Source organism: Centropristis striata, chromosome 1 (genome assembly GCF_030273125.1).
Source record: "Centropristis striata isolate RG_2023a ecotype Rhode Island chromosome 1, C.striata_1.0, whole genome shotgun sequence".
In the NCBI taxonomy this organism is placed as follows: Eukaryota; Metazoa; Chordata; class Actinopteri; order Perciformes; family Serranidae; genus Centropristis; species Centropristis striata.
In genome coordinates, this window is record NC_081517.1 from 37,762,216 (window position 1) to 37,777,429 (window position 15,214).

Here is a 15,214-nt window from a genome sequence, read left to right on the forward strand (position 1 = left end):
TTTTTGCAAGAAGCTGTATGAAACTATGATTTTTTTCTGAAGTCTGTAGAAGATTTGTAAGCCAGAACATCTCTGCAGCACTATAGTATTTTATTAAAAAATGGATATTTTGGCTTTTACAAAGAGCGCTCTCATATATTTACAGTACTGAGTCAGAAGCAGGCATGAAAAAATGCTGTTAAATAAGAATGCATTCACAAATAGAAATGTTAATAGTTCATTTTTATAAATGAATGCAAAGTGTGTAAACAGAAGAGAAAAGTCAAAATCAAATCAATATTTGGTGTGACCACCCTTTGCCTTCAAACCAGCATCAATTCATCATCAATACATTTTTTTACACCTGCCTAAGACTTTTGCACAGTAATGTATATATTATAGTCATAAAATTATATTTTTAGACCACTTTTGTTTTCTTCAATTTATTGTTAATTTTAATGCCTTGTACAACCAAAAGTACATTTGTTTAGACAAAAATAATGATAACAACAAAAATAGCCCATAAAAGTTTATTTTAAGAGCTAATATCTCGCCATTCTCCATGGTTTTCTTGATAATAACCAAAATCAACATCAAGAGTGAGCTATTTTTGTAGTTGTACAAGACATTAAAATGAACAAGAACTTGAAGAAAAAGGGTGGTCCATTATTTTTTTTCCACGACTGTATATTGCACTTGTCCATATTGCAATTTTTAAGTAAGTTTTAAGTGCGGCTCTAACTGAGACTTAAAAAATGAAGAAAATACTCTGGGAAGCCACAACTGTGGTCATTTTTGTTGAATTTACATTACAAGATGAAAAATCAAACAAAGAAAACAAACTTTTTGGTTATGCATATTCTGACCCTCGATGTTGCGTCAAAATAATTGAGCCGCACATGACACACAGATGTACCAGAAACAAGAGGGAACCAACAGCTGTGTCACAGCATCGTCTTAATTACTATTGTCTTCAAGACACAAATCAAAGGATTTTGTATTCTAAATTTGGACAGTAAATAAAAAAATGACCAGGGTGGGAAAAAATGGTAGATGCATCACTAGAATGTGAAAAGCACATCTGGATTGACTTAATTAATTTAATTTAAAATTAATTTCCTGGGAAAGTATTGTGAAGTTAATGGATACTCATGCATAAATGTAATATACGTATACACACGTTTCCTGCTATTTTCTCTTTTTTATGACTTTCAATGTAATGTTTACTTTATGCTTTGGCTTTATTGTCTTTGTTACACTCATGCCAATAAAGCACATTGCATTGAATTGAAATCTACTTTTTCTGCTGTTCATAATAAAAGACAGGGTGTCCATAAAGTCTCAATACAATATAAAACAAGTATTACAAAGGCAATTGATGAGATATCTTAATCAGATTTGTCGAATGTACTGTTAAATAGGTAGTGGTAAATTAACCCCAATAAAAACTCCTCATGAGAAGGCACAATATCCATCATGGTTTATTGAAACAAAATCACGGGGGACAGTTTCTCTCCATCTCCATGTCTCAGTTTGACTCACAGGGAGCCCGAGAGACGGTGTTGACGTAGAGTTGACGGTAGAAAGCGAGGAGGAGGATAACAGACTGTCACCCTACAGCGAACATGGCAAGAAATCGAGTACCGTCTTCATGTCCGCTGTGCAACTATTGGTGCCCATGTAGAGGTGAATTAAATGAGGCAAAAACACTTTTGTATTTTATTTTTGTACTTTTGTAATAATTCCCACATATTTGTCTGTTCATTTTCTTTTGTAATCATTTTTTTAAGTTGTAAAGAGACTTTAGCGCGACGGAGTATTAAGGCACATTTAGGAAAAAAAATGTAATTATGAGATTAAAGTCGTAAATATTTAATTAATTACGAGAAAAAAGTCGAAAATATTAAAAAATATTTTGACTTTATTCTCGTAATTAATTAAATATTTACGACTTTAATTTTTTTTTTTTCTAAATGTTGCCCTAATTCTCCGTCGTACTTTATGGACACCCTGTATGCTGTATTTTGTTACCTTTGTCAATTCTGTATTTTATTGCACTTTTTGCACTTTTATGTGAAGCACTTTGGTGTGACTCAGCCGTCTGTAAATGCGCTATATAAATAAATTTGACTTTGACTTTATGCGTGTTATATTATCAGTTTATTTACCCCTGAGAAAAACTACAGGATGAGATTATTAATTAAATGTTACAGTTCTGAATGTTATAAAACCCTCAGTGTCAGTCATTCTCAAATAAGAACTTCACGTCTTCTACTAACAGTGAGAGTCAGGAGCTCACAAACAACTCTCAGCTTCTCTGAGTCTCAGTATTTGTAGACAAGGTTAAACTTTGACTCCAATTGCTGGAGTGAATCTGAGACAATTAATAAACTCAGCCTCAGGTAAATATTGTCATAACACTCTTGGCATTAATGTCTCTTGCCTGTAATGGTATTATTTCATTTGTACACTCCTTTTTAAATGCTCCAGATGCTATCAGTCAAATCCCTGAGTGCATATATGTCATGTGAAATTTATCATGCTCCACCAACACTAAACCGTCAACATCAATGTTCTACTTTTCCTTCTGCGTGTGTTTTCAAGGTGTCCCTGTTTGCAAGGTTGCCTCAAGCACTTTTCAGCTGCTGGTGGTTGTTTTTCTCAGAACTAAACGTCTATAACTAGATCTCATCGGTTCTGTGCCCAGCGCTGCTCATTGAGACAGATGCTAATGTGCCGTGAAGGCAAATGCCGCTGCATCATCAGTAAACACACGGTTCCTGTCATCCGGAGAGCCTCTCTGGTCCATTGTGAATCAATGAAGTCTCCAAACAAGAGAAAGTTATGGATTACCCGAGGCTACGAGACTAAGCAAATGGGAATCACAAAATGAGATTAATTGCCAACAAATGGCAGACTGAGATGTATTGCTGGCTCCAGGGCAAGATGTTGCAGCACAGGTCTTACCTGCTTCACATTTAATTTTATTTCAGACTCTGATATACTGAGTGGGATATCCTTCACAAAAACTTTATTGAAAATAATTTAGTCTTTGGTGATAGTCCAGAGAGTCAAGATGGCTTTTATATATTTGTGAAGAGAAAGTTGTGTGGAGGATGTTGAGTAATAGTACAATCTGTACATGACTCAGCTGACTCATGTAAACTGTTACTCAGCATCCTTCACACAACTTCCTCTTGACAGTTTGGGGAACGAGTGGTGGAACATGGCCGTATCGTCTGTATCACTTGCATTAAATTTGGACCTCTCCTCTTGGTCGGAATATTGGCAACTATAGACTTCACAGTGTTATGTGTAATAGGCTTGTCACTGAGAATTATTGTCACTGGCCCCATTTACTGCGGAGAAGGAGGGAAAGAGAGGAGTGTGTCTGAATCATTTAAGAGCCGCTGTCCTGTAACGTTATCTTGACCGTTAACTTTTATTCCGACGGTTGCAGACAGGAATGGAAAGTGAGCAGACTTTTTTTAATTTGACAACTAAATGTCAAGCCTACTTATGCGTCTTGTAAAATAAAGTTCATCCACGAACCTTAAGTCAAAATGCATAATTCATGTTCTTTTATGTTTTTTACCATCAACGCAGTCATCACCGCTTAATAGCCGCTTCCATCAGGCACAGGCTAAATTTAACAGAAATGTCAAAGATGGTGTTACCTCACACAAATGGTACAGAGCGGGAAACGATGTGCTCCTGCAGACATAGTTTCATGTAGTCATTTTACTGCATGATGCATCAGTTTGAAACGGTTTATAATGTAAATGTTGACATGTTTTTGAGTGAGATATGTAATACTTTCTCTATGAAATCCACTCCATCCTATCTGATTATTCTTTCCTTGTGTGTTACATAAACTAGATTGGGTCCATTTTTCTTGTTTTATAACGTCCAGCCAGGGCGTGGGTTTTTTTTGGCATTACACTCACATTTTCTGTAGTTACAAGCATGTGGAGCATGTGGAGTCTGCTCTGAAACAAATGAATGTAAGCCTCAGTTGTATGAGGACATCAATTCTGCACGCCTGATGGCAGGAAGGAGCAGGTGCAGGCCACAAATCACAAGATATCTCCCATAACTCACAGTCTGTCTGTATGTGTGTGTGAGTGGAGATGGGTGGGGTGGGGTGGGGGTGTGTACTCATCACTTCATGAATGTGGTGAGAGCACATAGAGAGTGACCTCCAAAACCTTGTTTCCAACAAAGGCTGACAACGTCTGCTAGAAACTTTTATTACTTATATAACCAGGCCAAAATGTTTTTACTTACTGCTCTTTCTGCATTGCATTACATGTACTGCAAGCCTTTGACGGATATACTAACTCAAAATATTTAGCTTTAACAGAGCCTACAGACAGGCTAGCAGCATGCTAAGTATGCTGCTAGGTAAGTGATAATGTACAGCTAGCAGTGTCATTATCGCAAAATAAACCCACACAGGGGGACCCAGTAACCGCCGTCATTAAGTGGAGTTGTGTCTTAAATCAACCTGGAGCTAGCCAGCCCACTTAATACATGGCTAATTACCAAATAAATAATTACATTAATTATTAAATTAGTTTATTGATTGTTGCCAAGGATGCAGTTCTGAATCTAACAAGCATTTTTTCAGAGTCCGCAATGAAGTAGATTTGGAAAATAATAGTTTGTAGGACGCTGTAATTGACCCTTCGCTAAGTCCCGCCCCTCAAACGCAGACTGGCCAATCATAGCATAGTATTGGCCAGCAATGTCATTTAGCAGACGCTTTTATTCAAAACGACGTACAACTGAGAGTTAATAGAACACAAGCAAAGATGAAGTCAAAGAAAAACACAAGACTAAGCGTGTGAAGGTGTTCAGTAAAGAACTGGGTCTTCAGTCTCTTCTTAAAGACTACTGTATAGGACTCTGCTACCTAAAATGTAATATAATTGTTTAAAAAATATATTTTCAAGTTTTGTCCATTTTCAGCAAGTCATGGCTAAAATGAGGGGTTTGAAGGAGATATGCATTAACAAAGAACTAACAAACTAATTAGCAGAGTACCTCACACCATACATGCTACACTAGCTACTGATACTGAACGGATATGTGAAATACATTTAATTTGTGCAAGACACACTATCTAACTCATCTATAACTTTGTAGCATTTGTGGTCATTATTCATTTTTAAATGTATTTATCAAATTCCACGTCCTTGTCCTTGTTTTAGCTCAGTGTTTTTAAATTATTTACTCATGTTTGTTCTGTTCTTATGATTGCATTAACTATGTACCTTAAGCAGTGGCACTCTTAATTTTGTTATATAGTTACCTATATAATGACAATAAAGACTATTTGATTTGATTTGATTTGAAGGCTAGCATGCTGCTTCTGCTTTAGAGAGCTCTGCAGCATGGAGGGAGATCAGGCGCTTTTAATGTGGAAATTTGCATTATTTTCCTTAAGGAGCAACACTGTTCCAATAAAGTGTCATTTATTTAGTCTCAATCCTCGATTTGATGGCTCACTTACACACTGTGATCAGTAGGATTTAGCTTCTATCTTTATTGTTTTCCCCCAAAATTATGATATTTCCTCAGGGGGTGCAGTTAGCTCCAACAGCTACTGAGTGAAAGATCAATTAACCAATCAAGTATCAAGTATTCAGCAAAGCTGTGTGATAACATGCTTCAGTGCAATATGGTGTACATCTGTTACATGTTGTTATTTAGCCCTTCAACATCAAAAGTATAGCTGGGGCAGCTGAGAATGTTGTTACTTCTTGCAGAAATTAGGTCATAAACCAAAGTAAATGTTGAGCTGATGGCAGTGATGGCAGAAAAGTCAGAGGTTCACCAAAGTAAGTAGGCCACATCCACTGGGAAACATAAATGCCTGTACAAAATTTCATGACAATCCATCCACATGTTGTTCAGAAATTACAGTCTGCACCACTGTGGTGGAACAAACAACAGACAGACAAAGACATTCTCACCTCGAGAGCCGTTCTGCCACTTGGTTAAAAAATATATCCTGCACATTACAGGCCTTACAGTCTTTGTCTGTAACAGGTTATATAATTCTCTCGAGTATGGACCAGATCTTTGCTGGAAACTTAATAAAAAAAAGTCCTGTTTGAGGTCAGTCTACAGCCCAGAATTCATTCCTAATATAGTTTAGAGCGAGAGCCAGAGCCAGATACTACAGTGTAACTACCCAGGTATACACAAGCTGCGATAATAAGGCTGGAAGTGATATACAGAAACGAGCTGGCAGCGGTAGCCACTCTTAGGAAATCTTGCCAAGGAAGCTGACTGCAGCTCTGGGCCAACATATTTTACCTTTATAAGGAGAACTGGCTCTCCTTCTCCCTTCCGCCTCAATCACATGAATCTGTTGGACAGTAAAACACAGTGAAGTATGGCAACGCTGAATTTAGGCAGAAGGGGAGGCTGCTGGCCTTAGTTTACAGAGTGCTCCAGCATGCCTTTTGGACAAATCGTCCCTGTCTCTGTTGGTTTTAAAACCCCAATGTCATTTGGCTTTTCAGCTAGAAAATAGAGGACTAAGCAGCATTTGGAAATAGAGTTTTAAAGAAAATTGTTAGAGCTCTCCCCGAGGCGAGAGGTACATTCTGAAGATATACATTATGAATGCCCGCTCTTGGATTTTATGTCACCAATACTTTGATGAAGTAATCTCTTTGTACAGCAGAAAAGGAGCAGTAAAGAGGGCACATATGAAAAGACACGGTGAGGAGTCCTCACTCTGTGTGGCATTTACAGCAGACAAAAACATCAGAATCTCTGTGGTGATGCGTCAGAGGCCACCTATAGCACGATAAAAACCCTTTGGACTGGGGGTCAGAGCAAAGCTAAGTATGCTTTTCTATCAAGCTTGTATTATAATCAGCCAATTGAATATCTTCATGATTGGTCAGCCCTCCTTCTGCGTATTATTTGACAAAAGGATACTCCTTTGACCTACAATGCACTTTAGCTGCTGGTATTAACAACCATACTGCTGAGTTAAAAGACTATAATTCAATATTTGCCACACGCATCTCATTTTTGCACGGCAGTGACATTTCACCTGGGCAGCATGAGAGGTTATTATTAGTATAAAGAACTGTGATTTGCAATGTGTGTCATTATTTAAAATGAATGCAGGGAAAAAAATAAGACAGGTGCAGGTATGGTGTTTGTCATGCTGGATTACACCCATTTCCTACCCTTTTGTTTTCTTTGAGTGCCATTCACCAGCAGCAACCTTCTCCCTCTGCTAGTGCAAAACACAAATCTTTGCATCTCTGCATTTGCAAAGCAGATGCTTGCTCCAGGCAGCCTGCTCGCCTCACATCCCCATGCTAACCCTTGGCTTTATTTATTTGTGTCCATCGACTTTTCTTGCATGAGTAAACCTGAATTTTCTGGCCCAGAGCTAGAAAAAAAGCCACTCCCTCTGGTTCACCTCATGATAGCACAGAAGAAGCCAATAACAACAATTTACTTCAGTGGTTTAACAGTCAACACAAACTAAAGATGGACTTAGAGCTTTGAATGAAGATTGTAAGTGATGGGGAAAGCTGGAGAATCATAGAGGATGTGATTTTAGTGGCAGACAATTCCCGGAGTGCAGCAGATGCAGAGCGGAGCGTGACATGCCTAGAGCGCATCAAGGAGCCAGTCGGTCTGTACGAGAGCAGAGCTGCCTGCTTTGAGGATGTCATTAACCCAAGACACATCAGCACACATTAGTACTCTGAGAAATGAAAAGACAGCGTCCTGCAAATGCCACTTGCTCATACAGATGGACGACCTTTCAGTCAGCTTAAGGGAAGGCAGAAAAAAATAGTATTTCTGTAAATTTCAATTGTTTATAACTGCAGAGGTACAACGGCTTAACACGCGCAGAAAATCAATAATAAAAGGTGCTGTTAGGCTGTTTTTTTTCTATACTAAAGTGGTAGTTTGTGCAGCTTTTTAAGAGCTTGAAAAGCACTTACAAGGTACATGAACCAAAAATAATTCCAGACTGTCGAAGCCTTTATCATCACATCGAAATTATTACTTTTTTTTGTAAATGCAACTGCGAAAAATACAGTTTACAAAATTAATCTTTACCCACAGCAATCAATGTATAAGTATATTGACACTGTTTATTTTATTTTACCCGCTGCTTATATTAGCTTTGATTGTATGTTTTGATCATGATTATTTAATGCTTGTAAATGATCTGAGTCAGGCACCAGGGGATGATTTATCTAGCGATTAGTCAGCTTAGTCATCTGGTGTGAGATGCCTGGAGACAACACACAAACAAACAAACTTGTTTCATTTCAAATATTAAAAGCTTTTTGGTTCACATGAGTCATTCTGTAGATGAAACACCAGATTATGTTGAAAATTAAGTATTTTTCAGGGAGAATCTTGATTTTCAAGCATTCTTCTAACCATGAAAACATAATGATTAGAATTTAGCATTCTTCAAACTTTCCAAGACTTTTTACAAACCCTGCAAGTAACATTTGGCCTGGTTCGGAATACACCAGAAGAGAAGGACAAAGGGAAGACACAGGATCTACAAAGATGTAAATCCCAGCTTGAATTCTCACCTGGCAGGTCAGAGAAGAGTAGGATGCACTCATTGAAGCCATTGGCCAACAGACGGTCCCTGAGCTGCTGCAGTATGGCCACGCCGATACAGAAGGGGAAAGAGGAGTTACCCAGCAGCAGAGTGTCCCACAGGTGGAAGATCTTGTGCAGTGGAAACACATCTGTATGACAGGTGCAGAAATAAACACAACAAAGGAGAGATTTTTTACAAAATGACTGAATACGAGAATGCCTGAAAAGACAAATCCCTCGAGTGATGCACAATGGGATCCTGCGAGCAGGACAATAGCATGCAACACACAAGCAATGAGAAATGGGGATCAGTTCATACATAATGAGTGTGATTTGCATGTGCATGGCGTGCTTACTTAACATGGCTCTATGGCTTTAAAATGGGAAGCTCACTAAGCAATATTGTGCATTGGCAAGGTTGCCTGGAGGGATATTTGATGTGGGGGAGGCAGCTGGGAAAATGTTTTTAGGTGGGTGTTGTTGTGGAAAAATGACAGGAAGAACATCAGGGGGCTGAGGAGCTTTAGAGCAAGGAACCTGCACAGGTTATTTCGAGCCAACTAAAACCACATCCTGATTATGTGTCCCACTGCAGTTATCATTTCAGTCATATTACTTTCTGTATTTGAAAATTTAATGTTTCCTTCCTGTTGAGATTTATGCATGAGAACCAGTACTGTCCACCTGTTTCTATCGTCCCGCGGTTTGTTAAGGTGGATGCTGGGCAGCAGACGTGCGTGTGTGTGTGTGTGTATGTGTGTGTGTGTGTGTGTGTGTGTGTGTGTGTGTGTGTGGAGTTTGAGGCGGAGAGAACAGGAGTGGTGAGGAAATGCCTCGGAGGGTCCACGCCACATTAGCAGTCTGTGGCGCAGGCTGCTGCATGTGAGTGACAGGCAGTGTGTCTGAGTGTGTGTGTGTGACTCTGTGTGTGAATTGAAGATGACCCTCCAACCTTGTCTCATATTGGATTGGGGACATTAGCAGTCAGAGGGGCACACCTCCTGAATACTGGACTCACACACTGCCTCAAGGGGAGGATAAGGGGTAAAAGGGTCACACCTCACACTCTCCACCGCAGGAGTGGTGAGTGTGTGTGTGTGTGTGTGTGTGTGTGTGTGTGTGTGTGTGTGTGTGTGTGTGCGTGTGTGTGTGTGTGTGTGTGTGTGTTTAGCTGAAGAATAAAATATCTCACTGCAAGTGCTGAGCAAGATAAATTTAGCGACAATTCATGTAAATCACAGGTTGTGTTCTGCCTTTGAGAGTCTGCAAATGCAACTATCTGAAATTATATCCAGAAGCCAAAAAGCTATTCAAACAGTTGTACCATAGGATGGGTTGCTACCTAAAAGACTGAGGTTAATTGCATATTATTTAATTTGTAACAATGATCTATGACCCTGGCTAATTTGATCATTTTTCAGAGCTCCAACTGTGCACTGTGGAAGATAAAAGCGTAATACTGCCATCAACTGACAAACTGCATGCTGAGGACGAGCCAAAAAATATTACTTTATGTACCTCTGCTGCAGCACAGAAGGTGAAAGGGCTCATAAATGATGCTAATTGGAATAAACAGATTTACACTATTAAAGGGACAGCTCGCCCCCAAATCAAAAATACATGTTTTTCCTCTTCTTTTAGTAATATTCCTTAATCCAGACTGTTTTGGTGTGAGATGTTTGGTGAGTGAACTGACTCTTCAATTATTGCTGAAATCTGTAATATTTCCTCATCTTCAAAAAAAACAAACAAAAAAACATAAAAACAAACAGAACTGCAGGCACTGAAATAATTTGGCCGCCGGGACCAAAGCTGACTGTAATGAGTGGCATCTAAAGAAATGCTAGCTTGATGAAAACTGTTATTTTATTACCTGTAAACACAATGGGATGACAAAAAATTATTAGACCACCCTTTTTCTTCAATTTCTTGTTCATTTTAATGCCTGGTACAAATTTGTTTGGACAAATATAATGATGACAAGAAAAATAGCTCATAAGAGTTTAATTTAAGAGCTAATATCTAGACATTTAACATGGTTTTCTTGATAATAACAAAAATCATTGTCAAGAAAACCATTGAAAATGGCTAGATATTAGATTATGAGCTATTTTTGTTGTCATCATTATATTTGTCCAAACAAATGTACCTTTAGTTGTACCAGGCATTAAAATGAACAAGAAATTGAAGAAAAAGGGTGATCTAATATGTTTTCCATGACTGTATAATACAGTCCATGTTAACATCACAAACTAAAGTACAAATTCAATTGAAAAACACTTTTTTTTCTCATAATAAAAACTTGTAAGTCTCAACAGAAGCCTTGCAAAGGTAGCAGATACTGCAGGGCGATTGTAATGGATTCTATTAAAGTGCTTTTTGCTTCTTTTTTTTTATACAACCAAAGTGCACATTTCCTCTCATAATAAATAGCTCTGCCAAATGTCCTCATGAGCTTTTTAATACTTTTTTGTCAAAGCTTAATTTTTTTCCCCTAAAACTAGCAGCAGGGTTTTTTAAAATCTTATTTTTTCCTGTTTCCACAATCATGTTTTGGCTATTCACAAATACAGCCATGATGGAATATGATGGTGCTTATCCTGAATACAACCTCAGCAGGATATGAGCTGCAATCTCAAACTGTGAACATGTGAAATCACTCATTTTTTAAAGCTGCAGTGTCCTTTTAAATCATGCTCCTTCCTGATTGTTTCTTCTAATTTTGTCTCCTAACTATTTGAACAGTGTCTAGCACAATGTACACAAAACAAAAAAAGGAGGCCAAAAGATTATTGCTCATGTTATAAATAATAATTTTATTTACCTTTAATTGAGGTAATAAAATTGACACTGGGGTTTTTATGTGTTATTGTCTAACTTTAACACATTGCTGAAGTTACTTGTCTCTTCTAATGGAGATATATACGTTAACAACTAAACAGGGAAAAGATTCACAAGTAGGATTTTGTACACAAAATCCAATTTAGGTGACTCAAGATAGTTATAAAAAAAACCCAAACATATAATAAATAATAAATATGAGCATAACATATGAGTTATAAAACTATCATACCCTCCTCAAGGTCCCTGGAGGACGCTTGCAGATGAGTGTTGATATATTTTTATAATGTACTAAATCCATATTTAATAAAAGCTTTTTATTTCTACCATCCTGGAATAGGGCGCCTGGAATTGATTGTGCCTGCTACATCCCATGCACTGAGACATACTGTATTCCTTATTTGTTAATGTTCCCTCAAAAATGTAGGTTAGAATATATTAGACTGTGAAATCACGACAATGTAATCAATATTCTTGAAGTGGCTGCGTGATAACAACTGCCCCAACACCCACAATGTCTTATATACTGCATTTCATAAAAATATCTCAAGCACAATTGGGTGTTATTTTTATAACTCGGGGCATTAATAGTCTTGTGAGTCAGTTTAGACACAGAAAGTTGTGCAGACCGGCCCACGGGGAGCGCAATAATAAGCCTGTAAAGTCTACAGCTCAGCTCTGCCACTCTGTTTAGTCACAGAGTCACAGAGACGTGACACTCGGAGCAGACATGTGTTTGCATACAAAACCCTTTGCCTTTTAAAAGCTGCCCGACAAGCCGTTCTGGCTGGTATTTTGTTATAAATCAGTGTTGTGCACCACCAATCAGCATGTCAAAAACCACAGGTTCATTACATCACAAGGGAGGTACTTCATTTAGGTAGATTAAAAGAGTCGTTCATTAGCGTGTTTGTTTCAAACAGTTGTGGTGTGAAAGTACCACATTATAAAACACTCCATAAGAAGTACAAGTCTTGTACTTACAAGTTTACAATATATATACACTTCATTTACTGAGGTATCAACATGTAACAAATACTTAAATGTTGAGTTAGAATTAGCTTCTTTATCTGCTCTACATACCGTAATGTTTGGTAGTTGGGTATGACAATGCATGGAAATAAAGTAATATAAGGTGCGTTTCCATTAGGGTAAAAAGTGTCCACTAGTTGTTGTCTCGATTACAAAAAAAGGCCCCAGAGGGATTTACGAGACCCTGGAGGTGACGTATGGTTATCGATCGTCGCGTGATCGCTAAGCGACAGTTTTCACCGTGACGTCACATACATTTACGGATTTAACAAGGGAAACGCGCCAAAAGGAAGGAGACGCCGATGGAAGGAGCAGAGCTCACTGTGTTTCTTGTCGCTGTGTTCATGCACATGGCGGCGAAAAATGGACGACAGGAGACGAATCCTCGAAAAGCAGTTTGATAGGTCACATCCCGCTTAGTGCTCTATCCAATCAACCACCAGGCTATTTTCAGGGGAGAAAAATGGCCCTGTCGAAGAGAAAAGGCCGCTAGAAATGGCTCACATTCAAATTAGGGTCGTTTCGGCAAGGGAGACACGCCTCATTCGGGGTATTCGACTATAGTGGAAACGCACCTATAGCAATGCCTTATGTATAAAGTACAGAAAATTGAGATACATTAATAAAGCAAGAGTGTTTCAACCTTGAACAGTATTTAATTAAATGTAATTACTTACTTTTCACCAATGGTTTTAGCGTTTAGAGACCCCAAATAGAGCAATTTTTGTTCTTTTTAGGGGGAAGGGTCTCTTAAGTAGGAGATAGCAGGCCAACAGCAGATGTCACATAGAAGTAGTGTACATCATATATAAGCTGGGAACCTGATGATTGACATAGTGAGCTTGACATTTGTAAGCCATAGAGCTGTACAGGATCCACATGGTACTCACACTGATTATATAAAAATAGAATCTCCATTTCTCACTCACTAGTTGCATGCTGTTGTCCTATTGAGCATCCCTCAGGGTCTTTTCATGCACTCTTGTATTCAGTAATGACCTCATTTATGTCAGTTGACATGAATCCTGTAATAGAATATCTATAAAAACTGATCATATTGTAATGCGGATGTATTAAAGGTTGGAGCTCTGAAAAAGCTAGTGAGTAAACCCTGAGTTCAGATTTTGCCTGTCAAAAGATTTGTGATGTTTTTGGCCGGTTTAGCCTTCTGATCTTTTTCCCACAAGAAGGAGAAAAATTTGCCGCAAGCAGGTGTCTTATCAGCTTATGTTAGGATTTTAAAATGTATTCATATAAATACAAAATAAAGATAAATAAAAGATGTGCCGGTGAAAATCTGATGTAGTGTAGGACTGAGTGGTAGAGTCCCTTCCCTTCAGGACTGGAATTAATTAGCAGCTGGGATAAAGGTCACACAGAGGAAAAATATAAAAACCTTCAGAACTGGTCCATACTGGACCCAGTGACCTTTTCAGTCTCTTTTATTGATGCAGACTCTAAATACCCTCTGAAAGTTTTGGATTACGCTCAATGCCACAACAGATCCACAAAGTGAGCACAAAGAAAAGCTACTTACGTGTAAACATAGTCAGGAACCATGGGATGGCATAAAGCTGTGTGGAAAGAAAGAAAAAAAGACACAAGATATAAGCACATTTATGAAATAATGTAGCATTCATTTGTATGCAATATTCAGTATGTCGAAACAAATTGCTGAGAGCTCAAATGAAATAAATGAACTGCTTTCTCACAAGAGAGATTTCTTTAAGAAATGCAGCACACATGGCTGCACATTTCTACGGCTTCTGAGAAACAGAAACGGCAATAAAGAGCAAACTGCTGAGTTTGGTTATTAGTCAATGGGGAGAAAGCTAACAATGAATCTCATTATACAAATCTTGTCATCCATCCTTCTTTGCTCTCCTCCTTCCCACTCTCCGCTCCACACTTTCCCTGGAGAAAATGCATAAAATTGAAATTAAAGACCGCACACACACTCCGCCATTAACCACCTGTTATAACACCTGCCAATTGCTGGCCACCGTCACCGAGGCTCTGTAATATTAAGCAGGGACAGATCTGGAGCAGAGAGTGTGCATGGATACTGGAGCTTATCTCGGTCAGTTAATTGATAGCTAATTGCGTGAGAGCTGGTGACAGTTCTGTAGACTTCCTCCGTGCCCGGGAGTGATGACCAGGAGAGAGAGCCACTGCACTGAATCTCAGCCTCAATTTCAGCAGCTCGGTAGCAGGACGGAGAGTCCAGCCAGATTGGATTAGTGTAGGTGTAAATGGTGGACCCAGGAGAGCAGATGTGGCCAAATTGAGAATGGCCTGAATTAAACCACTGGCCACATGCAATCTGGCTCTCTGCCGATGGCTTCAGCCATTACTGGAGCCGAGTCCCTGAACACTACAGCATTTCCAAAGATTACTTGCAGTTTCTGCGTGCTTGCACAAGACAAACTGCATCACGCTAGCCATGTTTTGGTATGTATATATGGGAAATCAAATCCAGTTCATACTGCAGTGACATTTGGTCTTTTTACGGCTGATGGATTTACTGCCTCCGTAAAAACAACAGTTCAGAGTGTTGTGAAGGTTCACAGAGGAAACAGGGATTTATGGTCTGTAAAGTGTAATTACTGGGATTGACATCAAGCATGAAAGCTGTATCAACAAAGCTCGTTCCAATATCATCATGGCCTAGCAACGAAAACAGACATACATAGTCTCCTTTGAAAGGCAAGTCAATGCCGGTAGTACTGTACATGCAGGACGTGTCAAGTCA

General features: G+C 38.7%; 1 protein-coding gene across 4 annotated transcripts in view; it reads right to left on the reverse strand.

The window, feature by feature from the left end:
* Positions 1-15,214, reverse strand: part of tbck (TBC1 domain containing kinase) — a 122,912-nt gene that overhangs the window by 41,361 nt on the left and 66,337 nt on the right. For all 4 annotated transcript variants that reach the window (XM_059341381.1, XM_059341399.1, XM_059341390.1 and 1 more), the window contains 2 exons: positions 14,000-14,036; positions 8,577-8,738 (listed from right to left, as the gene is read on the reverse strand). In XM_059341381.1, the coding sequence (XP_059197364.1) occupies positions 8,577-8,738; positions 14,000-14,036 (199 nt within the window). The remainder of the gene's footprint in view (positions 1-8,576; positions 8,739-13,999; positions 14,037-15,214) is intronic.